This window comes from Pithys albifrons, chromosome 5 (genome assembly GCF_047495875.1).
Source record: "Pithys albifrons albifrons isolate INPA30051 chromosome 5, PitAlb_v1, whole genome shotgun sequence".
Lineage (NCBI taxonomy): Eukaryota > Metazoa > Chordata > Aves > Passeriformes > Thamnophilidae > Pithys > Pithys albifrons.
The window spans coordinates 9946657-9973536 of NC_092462.1; the positions used below are offsets into that span (position 1 = coordinate 9946657).

At 39.8% G+C, this 26880-nt stretch overlaps 1 protein-coding gene across 1 annotated transcript in view; it reads right to left on the reverse strand.

The window, feature by feature from the left end:
* Positions 1 to 2407: 2407 nt before the first annotated feature.
* The window catches only part of CDS1 (CDP-diacylglycerol synthase 1), a 33839-nt gene continuing 9366 nt past the window's right edge, over positions 2408 to 26880 (reverse strand). The window contains exons 3-13 of the mRNA XM_071555659.1: positions 22867 to 22963; positions 18534 to 18631; positions 16659 to 16798; positions 15077 to 15135; positions 12733 to 12815; positions 11172 to 11259; positions 10050 to 10118; positions 8973 to 9125; positions 8268 to 8387; positions 6210 to 6313; positions 2408 to 5078 (exon numbers count right to left, since the gene is read on the reverse strand). Coding sequence (XP_071411760.1) covers positions 4949 to 5078; positions 6210 to 6313; positions 8268 to 8387; positions 8973 to 9125; positions 10050 to 10118; positions 11172 to 11259; positions 12733 to 12815; positions 15077 to 15135; positions 16659 to 16798; positions 18534 to 18631; positions 22867 to 22963 — 1141 coding nt within the window. The 3' untranslated portion in view covers positions 2408 to 4948. The remainder of the gene's footprint in view (positions 5079 to 6209; positions 6314 to 8267; positions 8388 to 8972; positions 9126 to 10049; positions 10119 to 11171; positions 11260 to 12732; positions 12816 to 15076; positions 15136 to 16658; positions 16799 to 18533; positions 18632 to 22866; positions 22964 to 26880) is intronic.

The window sequence follows — 26880 nt, forward strand, 5'->3', positions numbered from 1 at the left end:
CTCTAAGTCAACTCAGATTTTAGAGTTTCAGCCCTTTCCTGGCCAAGGACTTGTTCAGGAACAGCAGCACCTCACCTCCACTTTCTGCTTTTGTCTGTCTCTGGCTGTGTTCAAAATAAACACATTCTCCTCCAGCACATAAAAATCAGGTTAATTTACCTGATGTTTGCTACAAGCTCCCCCGGTCTAACAGTTCCACTAGTAAAAGTAGTTTATACTCCATGACTGAGGTCCAATCAGGCTTAGACCCTGGTGACTTAGGTGGGGTCTTAGGAAGACACATACCAAGGGAAAGCCTTGCCTTCTTCTGTGACCCAGCACAGGCAGCTGCTCACAGCCAGGCTCATGCTGGCACAAGGCTCCTGCAAGACAGACCATGAGAAGGATCCCGTCTCCCCTACCACTTTTTAAATGTTTTGGGGCAGGTGTCTGATAAAACCAGGCACCAGGTAGGACACGGCTGGGCTCAGGTATAACTCAGGTGGATCGAAACGCGGTGGACAAGATATCTCAAAGCATCACTAGTGCCAGTCGTGCAGTGGTTGAAAGCCTGAGGAATGCCGTACAAATAAAAGTTTGTGCACAATTAGATTAAATGCTTCTCAAAACAAGTATGAGTCAATTGTCTAGAGGCTTGCCAGTATCTCAGTTACTGCAGGAAGGAAGGACCTGGCTTGTAATTTTACAGAGGTTTTTGTTTGATGTCAGAAACTTGTTTTGGTGCAGCTGCACATGGCACAGCATGGCATCTGGCAGAGTTTGCTTCTCACTGTTTGGGACAGGCTATGCTTGGATCATACTTTGTCACATCAGAAACAAGGTCAAAGTTTACAGACCCAAACACACCCTTCAAGTACACACAACCCCCAGTGATAAGCCACAGTTCAGTAGGTAATATAAGCCACTATTGGGCAATTAGGGCTCTTGGTATGTTTTCTTTAGAGGTGTGCATGATTTCTGCCAGATAGCACAAGTATTTAATTTCCTGCAATCAAAGAGGAGGGTCCTAATAGCAGAAGTGAAAACCCAGCCTCTTGCTCTGAAAGCTGTGTGTGGGACCAGCTCAAAACTCAAGTCTCTGCTGAGCCTGGGAGCCCAGTCATTTCACACAGGAGCAGCCACTGCTTGAGGAAGCCAACTGCTGCTATTGCGTCTCGACATAGGCAAGTGCAAGTCACCTGGTGGCAATTAAACAGGACTGAAGCCTTATTCCTTGGCTTCCCTGTGGAAATATGTTGTCTTGTCATGTTCACTTGCAAAGGATATGTTCATGCTAACAAAATCCTAATAATACCAGTCTTTCTCACCTCTTCCTTTAGAGAGCAAAACATGTTCCTGTAATTCACTGAACAAGCCTCAGTATTGGGAAGTCAGGGTGCAATATGTATGCAATGACCAAATCAGTGTCTTTAGTATTTGGTGGTACATTAATGGAGAACTTGGAGTGATGGGTTTATAGCCAGACTTCTCTATCTCAAAGGTATTTTCCAACCTAAATGATTCTTTATAGGTGAACATACTTGTTTCTGGAATCCTGTCAGATACAGGACTTAGACTTAAGTTCATGCAACTTAAAATTGCTAAACAAGGAACTGAATATCCATTTTATAATTGGGAAACTATTTGCAAGAGAAAGAGCAATGGTAACTTAGCTATATGCAAGTACTAGTGCAAGCTGGAAAAAGGGACTCTACACAAGTAACAGTCTAAAATGTTATCTGTCTAGCATTAGAAAACTTACTGCTAACTTTCCAGTTTCTTTCCTAAGAAGGCCATCAGGAAGGGGCTGCAGACCATAGGAAAGCTCTGTGCTTCTCCGAAAGTTTTCTAAAATCCAAGGAGATGCACAGCACACACAGGATTTGCTGATGGTGATTGTTTAACATACATTACAGTCTTCTTTGTAATTTAGAAAGGAGATTCATTTCTTACCTGGCTTGTTTGACGCTGCAGGAAGTAAATGGCCTCAGGTCCAAGACTTAAAAGCAAGGAACAGGAAAGCAGGGGAGAGGTAGCTGCCAGCTGCCACCTCCTCATCACCACCCATGGTCAATACTGACCTATGTCAGTACTGAAGTGAGCACCATTTGGGAAAGATGGAAAAGCTTGTATATCTTGGGACATGAGACATATCATACAAGTTGCAGTAACAAGGATGGCCTGAAGCCTTGAGAGGCAAAAGGTAGGAAATAATTAGCAGGCTTTTCTACTAAGAATACAAATTTAAGGAATAATATAAAGGACTATAAATTCTTGTTAAGAAAGCTCAACCCACTGTACATGTTATAGGAAATACAAGACTGGAGGATTTCTGTCCCAGTTTTTTTTATTTATTTATTTTTACAATGCCTGCTTCAATGAAAGATTGAAACAGTCAAACTAAAACACACATTGTATGTTCATACCATTTACAATATTTACATAATATACATTTTTCTTTTTTGCTCAATGGGTAATTATAGCAACTTGGGACAAAAGTGCAAGTGAAAAGAATCACTGGTATAAAAAGTTAAACTTTTCTGTTGATCGTGTTGCAATGCTTGAATTAACAGAAGAGGCAAGTGGGGTAAATGCTCTTTCTAGTAACCTAGTGTAGATGTCACTTCACAGTGACAGGTCCTGCTCAGCTTTATTTACACCAAGCCTAAGCCAGCAGGAAACAGTATTCTGTCTAGAAAATTGATGAATGAGTTCACAAGTGATCCCTTCTTCATTTTAACATTGAAAAGCAGAATTGCAGGGTTGAATTTTCTATTGTGCACATAGACAGCAATTAATTTCAAATGCTCTTTTGTATTAAATACTAAAATATATTTTAACTTCCTTATTATACATGCTATAAAATTACACTAAAAATTTCAAGTTTCTGAAGTAACAATTGCCCTTCTAGATATATATTCTCTTTATAGTTCTTAAATATTTAGATTTTGTTTAATATTCAGGATAAAGATACACTAGCTCCAGTATGGCTGCGTTTTACCATAACATCTACCAAAGTTCCATACATAACCAAAGCCTCATCTAAAAGCTAGTTTTGCAGGTATTCTACTTTGGTCACCATCTCATTTTCCATTTCCTTCTTTTAAAAGCACCTTTCCAAAGGTAGCTGTGCTACCTTTTAACTTCAGGTTATGCCCTCTCCAGAGTAAGGGCTGAACTTCAGCCCCCTCCAATTAATAAGCCAAGTTGCACAGCCACTGATGGACAAGCTGCAGGTGACATCCTTCACCTCTTGGAGTGTTCCTTCAATGCAGTACTGCAATCTCCAGGCCAGACATCATTTAATTCTGTCAAATACCTGACATCAACAGGAATTACTTTAGACTTGGATTTTGTTTAATGTACGGGGGTGCTTTTCCATACCCAGGCTGTACATACAGTCCGAGTGCACATGGCCCAAGTACAAAACAAAGTGCACAGTGGTCTCAGCTACATGGTGTTCAAGACAAAGCAGTTTGAATTTTATAGATACAGTTTATGACCCGACCCCCCCCCCAAGTAATTTTCTCCATGGTTGTATCCTCAAGTAGCACCAACCATTTTAAATGTTAATCTTTAAAATATATATATTACATACATCTTCAATAATTTATATACACACACAGAGATGTGGCCTTGGTATGTTCACCAGAGAAACTTATTTACAGTTAGTTGGAAAAATGAAATCGTATGAAGTTACAGTATATGAAAACAAAATTGGCATTTGTGCTTTCTATTTGTACAGGCATAATTTCTGTAGTTTCAAAAAAAGTTCATATTTTTATTTGCATCAAGACATGTCACATGATGAAAAAATTATAAAACAACTAGGATTGAGAATTACAGAGCATTAACTCTCCTCATATACCCCACTAAGTCTACATAATAGCTGCTTTCTATAAAAATTCTCCATTCAAACACCTCTCTGGTAACCCAAGTTTGCTTGAGGATCTTCTCAGTAAATAATAACACACAGCAGAAGAACCATGCATCCTGTCTTGCACTGTGCACATTCATGAGATAAAAGTTTCTGCCTTCACTGAGAAACACACTAATACACAGCACTTACACTTCATTTTTTACTCAGGACCTCAAAGTGCTTTTAAAAAAAAGGAAATACCCCAATTCTACACAGCAGTTAAGAGGCACAAGGAATAAGGCTTGAATTACTGTCTTCAGACACTCACCAGGCTGTGGAAACCAAGGACTCAAACTCCAGATTCTCCCTGATCTGTTTACTGTGTAGGAGAATTCCATTTCCTCAAGCAATCTCTACTCCTGGATGTACACATTTATCGTTTGTAACATTAACAACAACAACAAAAAAATAGCAGCTCCACAGCCCAAACTGCCCAGCTGCATTTCAATGAATACACTTTTCTCTTGAGAACATGAAATGGTTTCATAAGAAAGCTGTCAGATTAAAAGCAGAGCTAGGTTTAACCTTCATAACAGTTTAGAAAAAACAGGTAGTCCGACACAGCAGGCTGCAATCCATCTTTGACCAGGCCAACAAGTGTTTTCTGGCTGATAGTCTTTTCAGCACCAGGCTACATAGAAGTTACTGTCAGCTTCATGTGTTTACACTTCAGCAACCACTGGAGACCAGAAAGATATTGCTAAGATAGACAGTTTTAAATAACTCATAAAAAACTTATTTCATTATTTTTTCCTTAAATACAAAGACTGTCAGGCTGGGTGCTGGAGGGAGACTGCTGCCATCCACCTCGGGAACTAAAATGCACAGCACATGTACTATTACTCTGTAAGCATTTGAATTATTTTAGGAGTAAGAGATCTTTAGTGTCCTAGTAGGAAGTCATAGCATTCACATTTGTTTCAGGAAACCTTTACCTTTTCCAGACCACAAACTACTCTTCCTATAGCTATTATTTATGTGCACATTTGCAATGTTTTTCCACAGGCTGCTTGTAAATGGTATTTTCTTCTAATCCTCTGTTTTGACAAACTACCCTCTCAGAGATGGCTGAAGGATTCCTTTTTCAACGAGGTGAGATTTCAGGGTTTTATAAACACTTAATTGTTGCTCAGGCTGAAGTATCAACAGTTGTTTCAGTAACTTGCTGGGATTTGGACCTCTGTCAATGAAAAAAAAAGATTTTTTTGTGACCACAGCTCTAAAGAATCTTCTCAGATAGCTTTCCTTTTCTTCTTGCTGCACAAGAAACACCTTCCCTTTTTTGAGGACATCAAGTTATGAATTTCTCCCAGTCTATCTCCTCAGGATGCATGGGCCAGCATTTCTAGCAAAGCACACTCTTAGCTCAATGTGAACAGAAACTAAAAGGCATTTCTATTTGCTGTCAAATAAGGCTTATGACAAATAAGATTCACTGACTCATCTTTAATAACTGTAATCAATGTTTTTTATCAACAGATCTTTTTCATTTAGTATCTATTCCCTGCCAGATAAGCTGTACACTACTGAACTAAATGGGAATTTGGCCGTATCAGTAAAGAAAACTGCAAATTATAGCAGGCTTTTCTAAATATCAGCCTTATTTTTAGCTAGCCACCTAGTTACAGTCTACTTCTAAGATGAACCAAATCTAAGGCAAAAATCTGTTGCTGATATGCATTTACATGTTGCCCTATGCACTTACAAAACTAAGGGCATATATGGGTTTGGTCCCTTGATCCACCCCTGCCCTAGAAACTAAAATGACTACTGTAAGAAAATTGGGATTCCCATGATTTCTTGGTGGTGGTTCAAGAAAGACGAGCAGGATTTTTAAGAAGTTATCTCCTTTCTTTAGCCACTGCATTTTCATCTTAAACATCTCAAGCCAAGCAACTAAGAAATGCTGCAACTTAGAGGAAGAACTGCAGTCTTGCAATCTGCAGGTTCTTCAGGAACCACACAGGGCGACCAGGTGCTGCACAACCTTCCTACCTGAAACTCTATCCTATACCTTGCTGTAATCAGTAAATTCTAATAAAACTTCTAGTAAGCTGCTAAATAAAACTTTCTAATATTTCAGGTGTAGAGGTTACCTTTAACAGCAGCCACAGAAACATTAGGGCATGGCTCAAACCTGACACAAATTCTAGGCAGTGACATGTTTTCTTAACAGTTCTGGATTTGAAATCATTGTGTAGATCATATATAGAAACCTTCAATCTCTGCTATGCTAACATAACTCCTATGAATTCAGTATGGTACAGCTCCTATCCATGCTTAAGGAATTAATATTGTAAAAAACTCATACCTTATGAAACTGGTGATATAGACATGAACAAAAGTGGCCATCAAGTACTGACAATCAAAGCGATCCATTATCCCACCATGTCCAGGGATTGTGTCTGCAAAATCCTTTTGGGTGTAAAGAATGGGGAGAAAAAAAAAAAAGATGGTCAGTGGTTCTGACAAAACAGGCTAACGATGTATCACTTGGAAGAAGCACCTTAAGGCTGCAAGTAAGCTATGGTTTCATGGCACTGAGCCAAAAGTTAGCAAGAGGCTACTTTCCTAAAGGAGATTTTAACTGCAAAGGTGAGTCAAGGTGTGAGGAAAAAAAAAAGAGATGAAGCAACTTGTCCACAGTATCGCACAAGAGGACAGCAGTAGGTCAGGTGCAGGTGTGGCAGTACTGAGAACACTTGTGTGCCTATACATACTTCACTTTGTGGTGAGCCTCTTAAGGCAATGGCTGTTGTTTCTTGCCTCTACAGAATCTAATCCTCCTCTTTAACACCTTTATTGCTTTATCCTCTACTGGTAGATAATGCTGAAGCACTTGTTACCAGGTAACGTATACTTGCTGCAAGAGAAGCAGTAACTCGAGGACTCTCCAGCCCTGCCCAGTCACCTGCCCTTTTTCTCACTGGGTTCTTGGTAACAATACTTAAAAAACAATGTGTGCATACAATATAAATGGATTTAACAGAATCAAAATCCCAGTTGCAAAAAAATTATTGCTACCTAAAAAATATAACTCTGGTGCAAACAAAGCACAATGCACTACAGTTGTGATACCTGATCTTGTCTGCAGAACAGCTTCATCAATCAAAATACCCTCATACATCCTTTCTGTCATCCACACTCACTTGTGTACATGCTGGATGAAACCCCTGACCTTAGTCATGGGGGGTGACTGCCAGCAAGTTAAACTGATGCTGTGCTGGTGCCTCGCCAGCCTTCCAGTGCTGGGCAGGCATGGAGTGTCAAACCCCACCTACACACTGCCCTCAGCAGCAATTCCATAATAATCCTGACTTCCCAACAGTCCTTGGGTCATCACCTCGGGGCCCAGAAGTTTTAAAACAATCTACTTTTTAATGTTCTACTTTTAAGAATACATGCTGCTTTTCAGCAGAATTATTTTACTCCCAAGCCCCTTCTTCACACGCAGTCTTTTGCTCCCTCAGTGTATGACAGCACATGAGGCTGTGGCTCACAGAGTGCCAGGCAAGCTGCTCAGACCAGCAGAAGAAAGGAGGGATAAGTACAAGCACAAATACAGGAGTTCAGCACAAACAGAGAGGTTTATATGCCTCTGTGCAAAGCACATGCCAGTTTGGTGGACATACGGAACAACAAGAACAACAAGCAACAGGATAAGAATTATAGCAGTCCTACCAAGACATAAAGAAGGTCGGGAGAAAATTTTGGGCTGCCCTCTTCCCATACTCCTGCTGCCACTTAATACCAGCCAGGGACAACACTGCCACAAGCGACAGCACACACCTTGCAATAAACAGAGGTTAGCACATCACGTAATTTGCCAATACACACTCCTGTTACAAGGCAGCATTGTATTGGCAAAGGCAGCCAAACATCTCATGCTTTGGTGAACCTGACACACCAGCATCTGCATACAACACAAATACCACTGGTAAAACACAGCCAGCCACAATCTGAAGGGTAAAACACAAATAGCACTTCTTAAGCCTCTAAAGGTTGCCTTTCATGTCAAGTATATCTCACATCTTGCTTGTCTAAACCACTTCTGCAATGTGACTTGGAACAGTAATTATCAACTAAACTACAAAACCACATTATTCTTAGATTTTCATCATTATAGTCACATGCTGATCATGCAAAGTTTGAAGAATAACACATACACACACATTATATATATATGATAAAACTAAGTCCTGCTCCTGATGCTAAAAATCACCTCAAACATAATTGCAACTTAGTAGAAACACTAAGTATGACAATGAATGATTAAAAAACACCCCAACCAACCAAACCCTATCCCACCAATTTATGTAATTCAAAGAGAAATCCAAAATAAAACCATCTTACAGGATTCATTACACACCTTGATTTTGAAAGCTCTTTTAAATCCACTGGCAAAGAATCCTCCAAATGGCCCAATTAACGAAGCAAAAGTTGACAGTGCAAAGCTGTGCATCTGAAATGGGTACATATTCACTGTTTCCTACAAGAAAAATAATGAACAATGTATTTCAGTATGTTTGATTGTAGACATTTTAATCTTACTCACTTAAAGGGTTGGTGAGTACATTATGTGCAACTATTACTGCCAGTCCTTCTAAACTCAGCATGAAAGCAATGGCACTAACACACAGGATGCTGTATGGTAACGTGAGTAAAGGTCCAACCCTAAGCTAGCTGAAAACAGAAGGAAGTTCTGCAAGCTTACTAAAGCATGCCACCAAATCGGGCCTTAACAAGTCTTTGCCCACTTTCACAAAAATTCAAAAGCTGCTCTTCAAAAAATAAGGTTTGTTTGCAAAATTTTTGAGTATCCCCTTGCAGCACAAAGACAATACAGGCCACAAAAGCACAGAAGGGTTCCCTCGGGTGACTCCAGCAGTGCATCTCAATTCCACTTGGGTGACCACCTTGCCCATATGACCAACAGTGAGGCTCATGGTATCCATTCAGTTCTTACCCTTCAAACCTTACCTGCATTCAGATACCCTTCCAAAATGGTTTAGAAACCCATCTAAGCTGTGAAGTTTGATTTCAATTTTAACCAAAGCCTTGTTTTTTTCCTTACCCATCCTAATACAGCCTGAAGCAATGGTGGCACAGAGTACTTCTTCATTTGAAACAGCTCTGAAGGTTCACACTCTGTCACAAATCTGTTGGTTTCACTGTTATATTCCACAGGGCAGACAAAGTACTGATGCTGAGCCAAAAAGTAGGAAAACTGAAAAGCAAAACAAGGACTCCTGAATTAGTGTTGTTACATGCAAAAATCATACTTTAATGAATTGCTTTGTCACCACAAGATCAGGGTAATGAAAACCTGTCTAAGATGAAAAATACCCAGAATGGATTTGTTTAAACTGGAGAATCCCTCAACAAGGCAGATGTTCAATAAGCTTAGTGATGACTTTCCAAATTGTTTTCCTTTACATATGTCTCAGATTCATCTACGGGACATTTCTGCATTGAAAAATCCCAAAATGTTAGCAACTCAATTTTTTCCAGTTCACTTCTCCATTACAACTTGAACTATCTCTTCTACCAAGTTTGGTCACTATGAGTTCTGCTGAACTTAGTCACAAATTACTTATCATGACAGTTACTTATGCTGTTATCTTCTATGCATATCATCAGTGTAAACTGTTTTCCAGGAGAGATGTCTTTATAAAGTATGCAATACAAAAGTACTACTTTGCAAAGCACAAATAATACTACCAATAAACTTCAATTTCAAAATAGGAATGCAACTAATACTTAAAACTATTTCAGATATAGAAACAGTAATGGCAAAAATTGGTCAATATAATCTGTTTAGGAGAGGTGCAAGCCTTGCCTATCCTTTCCAGCTAGTTCTGAACAGGCAAAATTCTCTAGCCAAAAAACCCTCTAACTCTTCGGCTTTCAGCAGTTTGAGATGACTGAATTTATGAGTAATTTTACTTCAAGCACAAATATAAAGACTGAATCTATATAAGGAAATTCCCATCCCCAGAAGTGTTCAAGACCAGATTGGACAAACATCTGAGCAACCTGGAGTAGTGGAAGGTGCCCCTGCCCATGGCAGAGGTGTTGGAACAAGATGATCTTTAAGGTCCCTTCCAACCACACTATTCTATGGTTCTATTAAAGTCCTGTGGTTACTCACAATAAATCCAAATACAACAGTGGAAAAGAAGCCTCCAATGAAGCCTTCCCAGGTCTTCTTGGGAGACAGCTAGGCACAAAAGAGATAGAATCAGTGCATCAGTTGCATCTCTGACCCCTTTTTTACTCTATTTTTTGACCTTGCTTGTGAAAATTACGCTTCTACTTGTTTTTTTCAAAAGGTATACATAAAATACTGAATGTCAGCAGCTGCAGCCACTGAATGTAGTAAATAGAGGAGTATGGCTAGGATCTGTCCCAGAAAAGGAGGGAAAGAGCCACAGTTTGGCTGGTGCCACTGGGCAGCTTGTGGGAAGGGAGAGCTCCCATCCCATCTGCTGCCACCGTCTGGAGGCTGCTGCTTGCCCCTGGCTGTGCCTGACCCAGATTAAGCAGCTGAGCTCCTTTCAAGCAGGAGACTGGGAAACCTGCAGGAGCACACCTTGGCTCTATTAGAGACCTCTGCAACCAAGTGCCCATTTAGATAGTGCCAGAAGCCTGACAACTACTGCTGGGGACACTCCTCAGGACACACCAGCTTCCTGCATACAGACTGGCTAATTAATACAGCAAATAACCAGAGAGACCAGTGTAGCAAGCTATTCTTTACTGAATTCTATTACATTTTTCAGTTTAGGAGCAGTTTAATGTCATAACTAACTAAATACCCTAAAGTTAACATGGCAACGTCAGCAAAATAATAATTCATGGCTTTCTGTGAGGTCTTGCATATTCTGCCAGGTTAGGAAGATTAATGCTTGACCCTTTTCATTGCTATGTCAGTGAGACCAAATGTGGAACAGGTGTACATGACCTAGTGGCTTATTTCAAATTACAGTTTCTGTGCAGTAAAGCATGCAGTTAAACCTGCATATGAAATCCAAAAAGAGTGTGATTATAAATGATGATGCAACAGACTAGAACTGTACCACCTATAGTGCCAATATTACATTCACATTAACCCCAGCTTTCATTTAAAAATTTTCAGGAAGAGGGTAGTCAATTTGGCCTTTTCTGTCAAAGATTTCCATCATCCAGTACAGTATAAACATGTTTTTGAACCAGTAACAAAATTGCTATAAATTGTAAAAACTTGTTAGTGAGGAAGTGCCTAAGTACCTACCTTAATTAATGGAGTTCTGCCAAAGAAGAATCCGAAAATGTAAGCAGTAATATCATTGCAAATAACACTTGAAATTGGAACCAGAAACCTAGAGAAAGACATTAAAAGTTTCATGGAGAAAAAGAAAAGGTACCTGAGCCTAAACACAGAACCAAAATTGAAACAGCAGAATTGTTTTCTGGGAAATCTTTCTGTAGTATTTAGAAGGAATTATGTTTCATAATGTGTTCACCTTGTTCCCCCATGAGCAGCATATTGAGCTATACTGGTTTTAGTCTTCAGCCAAAAGAGATCATTACAGATCCATGTTAGTTTGAGTTAAAATATTATTTTGGTGCATGAGTTAAAACATGAACAGGCTGGCTTTTTCTTGTCAGGCTTGAAGACTGGTACCAAAGTTAAGAAGAAATCAATAGATAAAAACATATTAATGTTTTTGGTAGCATCAAAACAAGCAAATTCCTTGAAAAGTTTAAATGATAGCTAAATTTAAAAAATAGAGTTTTCCTTTCTCCTCCTCCCCCCTTGTCAGTTTGGAGCAGCCTGTGTTAGCTTTTTAAGTGTTCTTTGCATGCAGATTGCATCTGGATTTCTTATTCAAGCCTGATATGCTCTCTTTTTTCCCTTTTTAAAGCACAGATGTATTAACAAGCTAAAAGTCAGATTTTGTGATCATCTGCCAAACTACCTAGCAAGAGTACCAACAAAAAATAGTAGGCTAGCAAGGCAACTGTGTTCAGTTTTGGACACACGAACATGATCACTCTGAAAAGAATTTCTACATACAGACTTTGTCAAAGGCTTTGGGCTTTCTTTGTAACTACAAGTATGCCTTGTCTTCAATAATCTCGACAGACGTACATATCAGGAAAAGAAAAAGGAGAAATATGCACTCGGAAGAACACAAACCATCTTCCATGAGCTCCTTCCTTGTTTCTCAACTTGAAATTTACCTTGTCCCTGAAGAAGTGAAGGGTAGGAAAACATACCCTCTCTTTGAGGAGTGGTTTTAAGTAATAAAGTTTAAATGCATCGCCAGAATTTAAGATATCACTGGAAATGGGGCACTAAGGTGACCACCCAGCAATAACCAGGATTAAAACTCTTAAAATACTTTAAGTGCTCTGAATTTATTTGAAAAGGGAAGGTTGCAAGGACAGTGGCCAGATGGGGGCTTTCAACTTAAATGGTCCATCTTCAATAGCTCTGAGCAACCTGATGCTACCAAGTAATTGAAAAAGAATTGCTGGCTATTCATCCATTCAGCAAAATGCTAAGGAAACAAAGCATGCAATTAATACTATTCCTTGGAAATAAATGAAATGGTTGTTCAAAATTATCATACTTGTGTCTGTCAATCTAGTTAAAGAGGTTTCTGCTTCCTCTCCTGTATCCTTTACCTCATCACTTCCAATTCCTCCAACTCCCAAGCAGACATTAACACTCCTTTAATTTGTACTGCTTTCACTGTTCCCACTATTACTCCCTAACCAGATCCATGTAAAAGAACCAACCTTCCAATGCAATAGAGTTACAAATCAGTTTCTTGCTGTCCCCTTACCAGATCATGCCTTCAAAGAGATTTTGGATGACAAGATGAGATTGAGTTACAGTGATCAGCAAAGTGACATGAGTCCATGCGAACTGTTAACAATGCAACAACACAACAGTTAGTGAGAACACCGACCCGTACACCTGGATAAATACTGGTGTGTCAGCTAGAGGAGCTATTCAGGAGCTCACAGGGAAGACCAGTTCTAGTGATAATGCAAGAGATGTGTGCATACAGTATATCACAAGTTAGCTGGCTTTCTGAAGCAAGTACTGAAACTTGAGCAGGTTTCCCCATCACTTACCTCCACCCAGAATTTGTTAATGTGTAGTTTAACACCTGATTTAATAAGACACACACCCTCAGCATGAAAGCAGCAAAGAAATGTAAGCAGTGTGATATTCTGTATATACATATAACAGACATGTTAGAACTGTAACAATAAAATGGCAATGAATTACTCATGGAAGAGTCATGTTACACAGATGTGGGTATCTCTCATAACAGAATACTCTTACAAAACATGAAAAATCTCAAGATTAGTGAAAATGAAGTGTTAGTTTTTAAGTGCATGGTCATTTAAACAGTCATTTTCCTCAGTATTACTGAATGTATTTGGTATTTAATCTGTAGCACCAATATACAACAAAGTAGTTTCCAAACAGTTTGTCAGTAAAGGTTCTACAATAGATTTTATTTTCCAAACACTTAAATCAAGAACCAGTAGTTTTTCTGTGGTACACCAAATTTAAGCACTCTCAGTGTCTGGGCCATTTAACACTCAAAATGTCCTACTTCTTTAATTCTCTTATCACATGTGTTTTCCTATGGCAGCCAGACTTCACTTCCAGATAAGACAACTTGAGAAGGCTGAAGGGGAGGGTACAAAAAATGACTAAAGGTTTCTGAGACTATTACCTGCTGGTTAATTAAAGCAGCTCTGCAGCAAAAATTTTAGTATTTGTACAGTGATATTGAAACACCACATAAAACCAAATGGCTGCTCTATGAGAATCACAGAATGGTTTGAGTTTGAAGGGACCTTAAAAATCACCTGGTTCCAACCCCCCACCATGGGCAGGAACACCCTCCACTAGAGTAGGTTGTTCAGAGTTCCATCCAGCCATCCTTGAACACTTCCAGGGTTGGGATAGACTCTCCTTGTATGTCCAAACACTGTGTTGCCACACCACAGATATCTGGTTTCCCTCTGTTTTATTGCAATTCTTCAGTAGTCACACTTGAATATTTTCTGGGCAGACACCAAGTCATATGACTGACACAACATTTTTTCCACCTTCTTTCCAGGAGAGAAAAATCAATATCTGTGTCATTCTGAAGATGAGGATTTTTTTAAAATTAGAAGATAAGGACTACCTCTCCTAGAAAAGCTGCATCTTCCTGTCCGGTAAGTTCTCTCACAAACAGGTACATTATTTTGGGTAAAATATATTTTTTTACATGTTCATACAGGGCTTAGTTAAGTCCTAGTTTAGAATTACGAATACTCAGTGGTAAAGTACTACCTAAAGCAGTGTAGAAACAGAAGGGTTAACTGCATCCCCAGAGTTTCAGGAAATCTTTAAGGTTGTGCAATGCCCTGATTGCTCAAGTTCTTTAAAGACAGGAGCTGTACTGCATTACTGTTTCACTGTAGCTCCCAGTCATTCTAATAGAGACTGGGAGGGGGGGTGGTGTCAGTGGAGTATTTCAAGTTTATTTTGGCTTGTTTGTTTTTAACAGGCAATGTTATAAAATTAATTTTTTACATATAAGGTACATATAAGACTCATGCTCTTAATTAGCTACTATGCTGTCTATTAGGTGGGCAAATACAAGAGATGAGAATGCTGTTTTCTTTTAGCAGATCAATGATCTATTGAGATACAGCACAGCCGAAGACCAGAAGAGCTGTGAAGTGTCACACAAATCTTCCACATAGGGGTAGAGATCAATTTCCCTTCATAGTACTTCAGCAGGGCCTCTACAAAGTAACACTTGAGTCTACTTCCCACACTGCCCTGAACTCTCTGGCTTCAGATCCGGGAGGAAGATGCATACCCCTTTCTCCAGAAGTCTTTCATATCAGCCTCTCACTAAGGGAAGCTTATCACGTTGTACATGTACAAGGCCTCACCAAGGACAGCTTGTCCTGACTGAAAGGCCACATCCCATTATACAATAATAACAATCTGCAAGGTGGACACCAAACATTCCACTTGATTTCATGGTATTGTTAATTTAAGCACATTTTCCACACCTCTCTTCCAAACTAGTTTATGAACACAGGGACATGACTGTTTCTAGTGACATTCATAACATGAATGACCACAGCAAAGTGAGTAATACACACCATGTAAAACTGCAGACGATAATGTTTCTTCACTAAACTCAAAACAAACATGCAGAATCCTGTAAAACAAAGCAAGTGGAGTTTGTACCATCTTACATTCAATGATACTGACCTGTGATATACCATTAATTCTCTTCCTTTGAAGCAGTTTTTAATCCCTCTGCTGCTAGGACCATTTGCTATATTCAGTTAAGTGTACATATAGAATTATTCTCATATAAGATTATGATTTAGTTAACATCAGTAAAGAACATCCATCTCAGTACACACAAGGTCTCATCATGGACACCAATTTTTAGTGGAGGAGGTCATCATTTTAAAAACCACTCAAAAGCCAGGTAAACAAACTGAGTTTGAATAATTAACAAAAATAAATCAAAGGAAAAGAACCAGCTTGCCCCTTTTTCCCACATAGGCATGTGGCCACATGCAACACAAGTGTGAATGCAGGTGTTGGAGAATTCAGCTGATCAAAAGAAACTTTCTGGGTGGTAACAGAAGACCTCTTCTCTGCTATGTCATCTTCCTGCACCTGTGGGCCCTCGAAAGACCCTGAACCCTGGGGACAGCCACTCAGTGGCCCCAAAATCCCAATGTGCCATGGGGCTCAATACACTCTGCCTCTCCCTTTTGCTCATGACTGGCTTGTCTCACCTCTCCCCTCACTGGGTCATGAGGCATTAGTTAAATCAGTTTCCTCAAGCTAAAGCCAACTGAAAAAAGTCAGGTCCGGCAAAGCTGGTTTCAAGTTTGTGATCTAAGTACTGAGTAGAGCATTACTTTAAATAAAAAAAAAAACCAACAACAAAAAAAACCCAAACAACAGTAGATGGACTGACAGTTCATCACTAAGATCAGGTTTCTCAGTACATTTTACAAGTATTTGTACCATAGCAGTGTCCTGTCCTTAAGTCAATCCGAGTCTTCAATTAATTTAATTTTATGCTAAAGTAATAGTAACTGCATTGCTGAAAACCCTGTGGACTATATCGACATGTTCACAAACCAATACTCCACAAGAGTGCCAGCCTGTGTCTCTTCTTCCTAGAGAAGAGGCTTTTAAAAAGTCTTTCTTTGGACAGGGAGGAAACCTACCCATAAGGCAAGTATCTGAATATGTTGCAGACAAAATGAAGACTCAAGCATTTTCACTAATCCGTTTTAAATATATTAGTAAATCCTGTTACTGTAGACCTAGCAGAACACTTGCACAATAAAGCACCAACCCAGCACAGCAATTATACACACAAGTCATCTCCACAGACTGGCAAAATAGTGTTCATTTACTCAGGTACTGAGCCCCAGTCCTTCAGTGATAAAAACTGCTGCTTGCCAACTTCTCTTGAGCTCAACTTTCTCAAGATCCTCTACTTGTTTAGGCTGCTTTCTTCTTCTTGCTGAACATAAAATTTGTATTCATCTTTTGATAGAACCACAAACACATAATTACCTTTGACATTAATAGGAAAAAGAAACTGAAAGTTATAAAGATGGCGAACAACTATACGTATTTTTAAATTACATAAGCACAGAAACAAGCACAGCACTAATTTCCTTAATTTTTATTATTTCCTATACTTACCTGTTAGATACAGTGCAAAAGATATAAACCTGTGGTAACGAATGAGGAATTGAAGCTGTTCTCTCCTCTGCACAAATGTAGCAAAGTAATCAGCCACTGTCTCTCCATAAAAGAAGTAGTTCACACAGAGCAAAAAGTACCTACAATATGCAACAGCTAACAGTTATTTTAATAATATGTATTAAATGCAATTCTTAAGAGCAAAACAAACAAGAAACCCACAACAAAAAAGATCACACAAAATGAAAATTAGAAGGGTAAAAAAGACGTGATAAAAAAAAATCAAGTATAAATTCAGTGTTAGGAGATGGTGTCTCCTCTGACAAGCCAATTTTTGTAATTTCCTTCTAAAGCAAGCACACTAGAAAAACAAACACATTTTGCAGAATGCAGTTGGAAAATTCTTTTCATCCTAAACTATGGCACTGAATACTCCACATGTATGCTAGTCCTTTTCCAACAGTCTGAAAGTAAAGAACAGCTATGTCATCATTAATATTAGTACAAGCAGTTCTGTGTACTCTTTTCCTGTATCCTGATAATGGTACTTTGTGATTTCTGCCTTGGAAACTGGAAAAAAAGCACTCACATAATGAAGCCTCTGAGGTTATATGACAGTAAATCTGACATGGGGCTTGAGGATCTGAAAGCAGCTATGCTTTTGCCATCTGGCCTGAGGATTGTCATCTGAAAGAGCTACTGATGCATCTCCTTCTCCACTCCACGTGCACTCTGCCTTTCAGTTTTCTTGATGGAGCAATAATCTGACAATATTGAATCCATCAACTAATTAGCAAATGCAGTTGATGCTCAAACTACTGGGATGAGGATTCTCTTGTCTCATTGCGGTGTCTCAGTGTTTAGTATCAGTGGCAAGATGTTGGAGTGAAAGGAGCTTTGATGTTGATTTGTGGGGCAATGCAGAGGAGTTGATTTTGTGCCGCATGTACAGAAGTGGCATTGGCCAAGTGTCAAAGTAGAATAAGTGGTAGAGTGCACATCTCCTCCTCTAAAAGTTTTAGCAACACTGCAGAATCATTTACATACGATTGCAAAGTAAAGTTGCTTCTAGAAGTGAAGATGCAACATGATAAGAGATAGGGAATAAGTTAGGTATTCCAATTCCTTAAAAAAACAGACACAACCCCCAAGCTACACAACATAGGTCATGTCTAAGGAATTATCTCCTTAAGCACTTTAAAGACTGGATGGGCCCAACATGTTCCCATAACACTAATAAAAGCCTTTATTTTTCCTCCCAGAACTCAGAAGAAGAGTTCATTTTCCCATTTCTATCCAGCTCTATACAAGCTGGATATTTAAAAGGTATTCAGGATTTGCCAGAAAAATTAATCTCATCTTTTAGCTTTCAGAAGATTCCTCCAACACTATATTTATGTGGTCCTGTCATTAAGTACACGACTGGAAAGGATTTAGAACTTGTGTGCAATTATTCTAATTCTCTGCATGTGTGAAGAGGAGCCTTTAAGATACCTGTTTTATTAATTTCTTGTGCAGGGTTAGCATTCAGAAAAAAAACCTTAAAGCAGTTCAAGTAATACACATCAGGGCTTTTTTGGATTTTAGATAGTTTACACAAGCCTAATTCTGACTTAAAGGATATATGCATGCAAACATATATATGCACATATATACATATTTATAGCAGGAAAAAATCAGAAGTAATAAAAGTCCAAATGACTTGTCCAAGTTCACAGGTGGAACACAACTACAGAATTCTGTATTAGAGACAGATGTCAAGTTTTATGTCCACACATAACCCACAAAGCTATCATTCCACCATGACAGGACATGAAGAAGATGAAGATTTAAGTTTCACATCCCAACTTACTGATGTTCTGATTTGCTACTCACCAGCTGAGGGATCTAAACCATGGTAAATCATACGAGTGGTAGACTCTGTAACCAATAGTAATGATTTCATGGTAACACTTCACTTGGATGCTTAAGACCTAAGATAAGAGAAATAAAAAGTTATATAAATATGCTGCAGTTGTTTCTTACAGGCAGTGAGTAACCCTGCAGACTGCATAAAGGAGAGACATTCTGAATTCAGATTCCACTCAGAAACAGCTTCAAAGCAAATCCAAGAAAAATTAAAGCTCCATTTAAAATTTTTTTAAAATCTCCCAACAACCGTACATGATGAGAAAAAAACCCACATTGGGCTAGCTGCAAGAATATACTTATGAAACAAGGGAAGGCTCCCAACTTTTTTGCAGTAAAACAGTTTGACAGCAGCAGGTCAGAAGTGGTGCCAGTAAAGAAGGCTCTCCTGTTTCTTTTGGCTAAGTTTTATCTTTCCATTTAATTAGAGAAATATTTTCTGGTCCCAATGGAAAAAATTAGCTGTGCAACACACCTTGGGCAGCCAAGTCTTTCACTTGCAAGCATCTTATTAGGGGCAATTAGCATTTATGATTAGAGGCAAAGCTCATGTAAACGAGGTCTGAATGTCACATCTCCATGGCCCTCATTTTGTTTTGCTGACCTCACTACTTCCCTACTTCGCCAGCATGGCTCTGGCAGTATGTCTTGTCACATCAGAGGACTCTGCCAGTTTTGTCAACAGGCAGATCACCCTACCCACATCCATGGTATTGCCAAACACAGGCTGTTGGCAATCCCGTGCAGGGCAGGAGCAAGAACCTTCCCACACTGGTGGCGCGTGTCGGCACGCAGGGCTCCGCAGCACTCTCTCACCACCTGCACTCACCAATACCTGTCATCTTGCTCAATGTGTGAGCACAGATTAAAAGAGTCTCACGCCACCTCAGTGACTTAATTTTCAAGCTCCCCTTATCTCATGCTTGCTCTTTCTTCTACTTGGCTTATGTTATAAAATTTAAATGCTACATGCAAGAGCAACATTAAAGGATTGCACTTTACGTGGGAAAGGGCACTGGGATCCAAAGGCAAGGAAGCTTGTGCCAGCTACCCAAGTAGCAGGAAAATGTAAAACACACCACCCAACTTTTTAGAGCAGTCTCAGGATTTGTCCTCCAAACATTACTGGATTACTCTTTCTACAAGTCTCTGGCCATTTTCAGTCCCAGTTTTAAGATTCAGGTTTAGCATGACAACTCTTATTAAAAATACTCTATTATTCAAGTGAATTAAATATTTCATGAACAAAACAGGTTTTTTCCTCCATTATCCTTTTCATGTAGTCTCAAATGTCAACTTTGTGATCAGTTCATTTTATCAGAAGACAGAGTTTTTGCTTTATGGTATAACAGAGGAATAATTCTATTACAGTTCTATACTAACTTTATTACTTATTGGTTAACAAAAACCAAATTACTTTGTCTTAACAGCTTTGCCTATGATTGCAATCTCAGAGTATACCATGAATATACCAAATCACCTGCAAAATGATTAGTTTCTTTTTGTTTATAATCAACATTCTCAAATGTAACAGACTACTAAAGGAAGGATTGTGAAAAAAACCTCTCTTTACAGTGACTTACACTTTAAAAAGGCTTTTTTGTTGTTGTTTCTTCACACAACAAAAAAGAAAACCCCTCACTAATGAAACAACAAATGTTATGTCCTTCATCTGAAAACAGGAAATGTAAACCAGACTAATTCAAGTGTAGAGACTGTAATGCAGACCATAATGCTGGTGAAACAGCATTCCAGTCTTTCAAGACAATAGATTTTATGACCTTTGGAAGAAGCAGGAGGTGACTCAGAATGACTACAGGGAGAAAATTAGAAGGGCCAAAGCCCAACAAGCACTTAATCTGGCTACTGCCATAAAAGACAACAAAAACCGCCTCTATAAATACATCAGAAGTAAAGGAAGGGCTAAGGAGAATCTCCATTCTTTGCTGGGTTTTGGGGGAAACATAATGACAAAGAATGAGGAAAAGGCTGAGGTGCTTAATGCCTGCTTTGCCTTAGTATTTAATGGTAAAATCATTAAAGGTATTTTCAAGTTCTTTTCTGGGTATCCACTTTCCTGATCTAGAAGGCAGGGACAGGGAGAAGAATAAACCACCCATAATCCAAGGGGAAATGATCAGCAACCTGCTACATCACACAGGTCTATGGTGCCAGATGGAATCCACCCAAGGGTACTGAGGGAGCTGGTGTAAGTGCTCACTGAACCACTTCCCATCACTTGTTAGCAGCCCTGGATAATCAGGGAGGTCCCAGTTGCCTGGAGATTAGCCAGTGTGATGCCCATTTACAAGAGGAACTGGAAAGAGGATCCAAGGAACTACAGGCCTGTCAGTCTGACCTTGATACCAGGGAAGGTCATGGAGCAGATCACCTTTAGTGCCATCCTTTGCCATATACAGGACAACCAGGGGATCAGACCCAGACAGCATGGGTTTATGAAAAGAAAATCCTGCTTGTCTAATCTGATCTCCTCCTCTGACATGGTGACCCACTTAGATGGTGAGGGAAAGGCTGTGTATGTTGTCCACCTGGACATCAGTTAAACCTCTGACAATTCCCCTCAGCATTCCCCTGGACAAACTGCCTGCACACAACTGGGTGATTGTGTTCTTTGGTGGGTTAGAAACTGGCTGGATGGCTGGGCCCAGAGTTGTAAATACAGATTCAAGAAGGTGAAATGCCAAGTCCTGCACTTTGGTCACAACAATCACATGCAGTGCTACAGGCTGGGGCAGGAGTGGCTGGAAATCTGACCAGCAGAAAAGGACCTGAGGATACTGCTCATGAACAGCAGCAGAAGAACATGAGCCAGCAGTGGGCCCAGGTGACCAAGAAGGCCAGTGGCATCCTGGCTTTTATCAGCAATGGTCTGGCCAGCAGGGCCAGGGCAGTGATCATCCCCCTTGTACTCAGCACTGGTGAGGCTACACTTTGAGTGCTGTGTCCAGTACTGGGCCCTTCACTATAAGAAGGGCATTGAGGTGCTGGAAGGTGTCCAGAGAAGGGCAACAGAGCTGGTGAAAGGACTGGAGCACAACTCCATTGAGAAGCAGTTGAGGAAGCTGGGGGTGTTCAGCCTGGAGAAAAGGAGGCTCAGGGATGACCTTATTGCTCTCTACAACTGCATGAAAGGAGGCTGTAGGAAGATGGGGGTCAGTCTCTTTAAGTAACAGCTGAGAGAAAACGGCCTCAATTGGTGACAGGGGAGGTTTAGATTGGATATTAGGAAAAATGTCTTCACCAACATGGCTGTCAAGCACTGAAAGATGTTGTTCAGGGCAGTGGTTGAGTGTAGAGTGGCACCCAGGGACATGTTTAGGGGTAGCTTGGCAGTGCTGGGTTAATGGTTGGACTCAGTGATCTTAAAAGTCTTTCCCAACCTAAATGATTCTAGAAATAGTTTCACAGCAGGACATGAAAAAAGTAAAAGCACATTTTGACATACAAACAATCTTAGAGTCAAAAATCAAAGCAGTTACCCGGAAGCACCAATTTCAGTGTTTTAAAAGTCACATTCCTGCCTGTTACTTGCCATGATTGGGAAAGATAATTAAACCATTATTCAATATAAATACCAGCAATAAAAATGATGAAGCAGTAAAGGCTGACCTGCTATGCAGCATGCATGAAGAATATTATAATTATTGTTATTCTTATCATCATGAGTATTTCATGAAACACAGTGAAATAAAATGCATGTTATCTCTGTACCTTGGAAAGGGATCCAGCTCCAATCTGTAGATAAACCCAAGGCCACAAGAAAGCCCCACAGAGAAATATGGAATTAATTGAGCCTTTCAGTGCTGGGCACAGACAGAAGGCCAGAGTTGTTTGTTTTCCTTAGCCTCAAATTAAAAACTGTCTCTTAATTTTTTTTTAATTTTTTTGTTGTTGTTTTTGGTGTTGGGTGTGGGTTTTTTGGGGGGCTTGGTTTTGGTTTGTTTTTGTTTGTTTTTTAAAAAAACCCTCAAAGTATGAAATAGTAGGTGATAGAAACTGTGAAATGGACAATAGTAGTTTGGTAAGGCAACAGTAACTCAACTTCTTAGTGTTACTGTAATTCCTACTTGAAAGGAAAAAAAAAGTGCAGTATATAAGAACTCCTTAATATGCAAGGTCCATTTGTGAATCTGTCCAGTGTTTTTCCAAAGTATTTACACTTACACAAATAAGAGACAAATTGCTCTTAATTGCATGTGCAGTTTGCTTCCAGCTGTCTCAGGCACGTTGAAGAGATCAAGTAACTCTGGCACGGAAAAATGTATTTAAACAAACTTACCAGAAGCATCAGCATAAACGATCCCAGATATATGACCAGAAAAAATCCAGAAATCATAGCTAGAGTGAGAATTCCACGAATCCACCAATTTTTCCATCTATTTAAAAAAATAAAAAGCAAGCAGTTATAAATTAAAATAAAGGTGACTTCCTTTTGCTAACTAGAGATTAAAATGTATTAGAAACAGTGAGAGCAGCAGAAATCATTGTGCTTAATCAAACACACAGCAAGAAATGCAGAATCAATCAACTATCCAACTAGGACACACAGTAAAAGAAAATAAAATTAGCTACCTTTCTTCTTCCTCCATGCTGCCCCCACTGTGTCAAATGTCACTTGCAATTAAATGGCACAGCCCCCTGTTGAAGCTGCTGTGAAAATACATCAGGACCATCAAAAACCATCACATAATCTGCAAGACTGATGGGAGTCCAGCCATGTAAAGGCTTGTGTATGAAAAAGGGCTGCCAGGTAAAAAGCATACGATTCTTTGAGGAGTAAGAGACAGAAAAGAAACCCCAAACAGGTGATCACCAATTTTCCATAGAGGCAAAGTAGCTCTTTTGCCAGGCAGAGGGTTATCTACTGAAAACAGTCCTATGCTTTTGTGAGCACTGGAACCAGGACAGAAGAATATGTGACAGTGGGGGATGATGGGTCAAACTACCTGTACTCTTTTGCCCTTGTAGAGCTTGGCAGATGTTTGTGGCTACCTCAGGAAAACAGAATAAAATTTTCTGTTACCTCAGAACCATAGAATCGTTTAGGTTGGAAAAAACTAAGGTCGTGGAGTCCAACCACTAACTCAGCATTGCCAAGACCATCACTAAACTGTGTCCCCAAGTGTCACATCTACACATCTTTTAAATACCTCCATGTTTCCACCACTTCCCTAGGCAGCTTGTTCCAATGGTTGATAAGCAGTTTTCCAAAAGAAAACTTTCCTAATATCCAACCTAAATCTCCCCTGGCACAGCTTGAGGCCATTTCCTCCAAATGTACATTGAACCAACTAATCACAAGTTACTGTTAAAAACAAAGTCCCCTGCTATAGCCTTAAGAAATTCTTTCTAATATTTTGCTCTGTATCAGTCTTGTTTCACTGCTGCATCAGGAGATAGATCTGATGTAGAGGATAATGTTAGTTTTGCATCACAGTACAGTCCTAATGTAAACTTTAACTTTAGTAAATTGATTTTCAAGGGTGTTACTCAGTGACAGGTTAATGTCAGCTGCAGCCACTGACAGGATTTGCCTTAAGTATCAGAACAGAGGCACAACAGGTTTCATCATAACATGGTTTATGTTCCTCTGTGATGTGGGCTACACAGTAACAGCTTCCTCCTAGGGATATATCCATAATGAGCAAAACTCCTTTAGAAGAATTCAGCTTCCTTTAAGAATAATGTTAAAATACCACTTGGTATCTTGAGGATGTTGGCAAGTACAGCACTGGAAAGACAACTTCAGTAAGACAACAAGTTCCAGAATCTAGGAAGCCACCTGACAAGTTTATTTTATCCTATCTCTCTGCTAGAAAGTTACAGATATATTTTGTTTAAAGTTCAAATACAAAGAAACACCATGATGCCAACAGCTCTGGTGGGACTGCCAGCTACTAAACTAGATGGTAATTTTGAATCTCACATTCATAAAGCACCAAGAATTTAATTTTTCACTCAAAGCACCTTTGTAGACCTTTGTGCAAACACTTTACTTTCAAGCTTGTGAAACAGGAAAGGTTTCACGTGCCCCTCTTAGTTGCAGGCTTTGAGATATCACCATGCCCTTTGGAACAAATCTGATTTGGAGACCTAAGAATTCCACAACATTTAACATGATGAGAGAACTCTGAAACTAAACATTCCTTGCAGTGTGATGGCAATAGAGAACATCACATTCTGCTCACAACTGGTGCAGTTTAGAAAGCTGTTTTTTGAAACCTGAAACTTTACAGGTGTTTATAACTCACAGACATCACAACAAAAACAGACAACAGATTAGAAAAGGAGCAAGGCAAAAATCCTATCATTTCACACATTGGAGATATCTACTGAAGATCAACGTTTTTACAAGGACTTGGAAATTTTTAATCATAGTGTGGATTGGTGTGATATACCCATTCCATATCATGCACCTGCGGCTGGGAAGGTTGAAAGGTGCAATGGACTGTTAAAAACAACTCTAAAGGCACTAGGTGAAGGAACTCTGAGGAACTGGGATAAGCACTTAGCCAAGGCCACCTGGTTGGTTAACACTAGAGGCTCTATCAATCGAGCTGGTCCTGCCCAGACAGAATCCCTCCACACCGTGGATGGAGACAAAGTTCCCACAATTCACCTGAGAGGCATACTACAGAAATCTGTTTGGGTTACTTCTCCCTCGGGCAAAAGCAAACACATTCGTGGGATTTTTTTGCCCAAGGGCCTGGGAATACCTGGTGGGTGATGAGACAAGATGCTGAGATCCAGTGCGTGCCCCAAGGCAACCTAGCCTTGGGGAAAACCTAATTGTGTGCCTTGAGTTGTGTTTTGCAGGAAACCAGACACCGGATGAGAAAGACCCAAACAAAGCTGATACTGGTATTCCATGACGTCCAACGATAAGGCAGCCCTAACCTGTGAACCAGTCCTGAACTTGGAACTGTGACTTTAACCAAAAGGCGAAGGACCCAAGCTGAACTGATGTTGGTGCTGATCCTTGATGAAAGGCCACCTGCCTCGGAAGACTGCATATGGACTATACATATATGCATATAAGCGCGGGAAAAAAAAAATTATTACTGTGGGATTTGGGCCGTTGATGTCATATGATATGAAATAAGGGGTGGACGTTGTAGTAGTTTTGGCTTTAGTCAGCATAGGTCCCCATTTAGGCCTCAGTTTTTAGCAGGCCTCAAAGGGTGTGACACAGATTAGAGGGGACAGGTATCATCTGACTTAAGCAGCCATAGAGGTATTTCATATCATCTGACATCATCAGGAAGTGTCAGGGAGTATAACAAGCAAGGTGGGAGGAGTATCTCTCTCTTCGGTCCATGCTTCTGACCAGGACGGTTCCCACTCCCTGACTGCTGATATCAGGCCCTCCTGCCGGTCGCCACATCTGTTTAGCCGGGGACGTGAGCACATTCCTGTTAATTCCTCTTTCCCTCTTGCTGGGAGGTTTCCTCCGGGGAGGGGGTTTGGTTGGTTTGGAGTTTCACCTGTTTGCTGGGGCGACCTCGGTGAGCCTGTTGTTGTTTCCTGTCACTATGTGCTGTTTCATATTCTGTGTTAAGCTCTCCTCTTCTTTGTATAAATATAAAAACCTCACTGTGTTTAAAGCCTCGTTTCTGCTGTTTTCCCTCACTCTCCTGCTCTGGGAGTGGACTTTTTGACTGGGTACCAGGCAGTTGGCATTTTGCCAGCTCAAACTATAACAATTGGAGATACTTCTTCTGACTCTTGCAAGACCTAAGTCACACCTGAAATATACACTGTATACTTTGTTATGTTGAGCATAAGGTATACATGATACACACATTCATTTTACTTGGTAGTTTTTTGGTATGTGATCTATCACTTAAATGATCTTTCACTGCATTAGTGGAAAAAAGGTAACTTGCTACCTTCAAAAGGGTTTGACTGATTAAGTGTTGTAAAGTGACTGTATAAAAAAAATTATATGAGGAACTTTATCCATCTGCCTTCATAATATGCAGGTCCATTATCTGTCTGTCTATACCATACACATCCCCCACATTTCCTAGCCATTGGGCTTCTGGGAGACTGGAGGTGGAAACAAGGTTTTAAAAGGAAAAGCAAAAAAAAAATTAAACCTTGCTCTAAAAAGTATGAAAATAGAACTTGTGTTGTAGTCAACCATAAAGAAAGTTATTTAGAAGTGGAAAATCTTACAAAAATCTAGCAAACCTCACCTTGAGAATTTACACATATTTTCATTTATACATAAATCCAACCCCATCTTTTCACCTTGGATGTAGGAAATCAGTTTATTATAACCCCCAGAAAT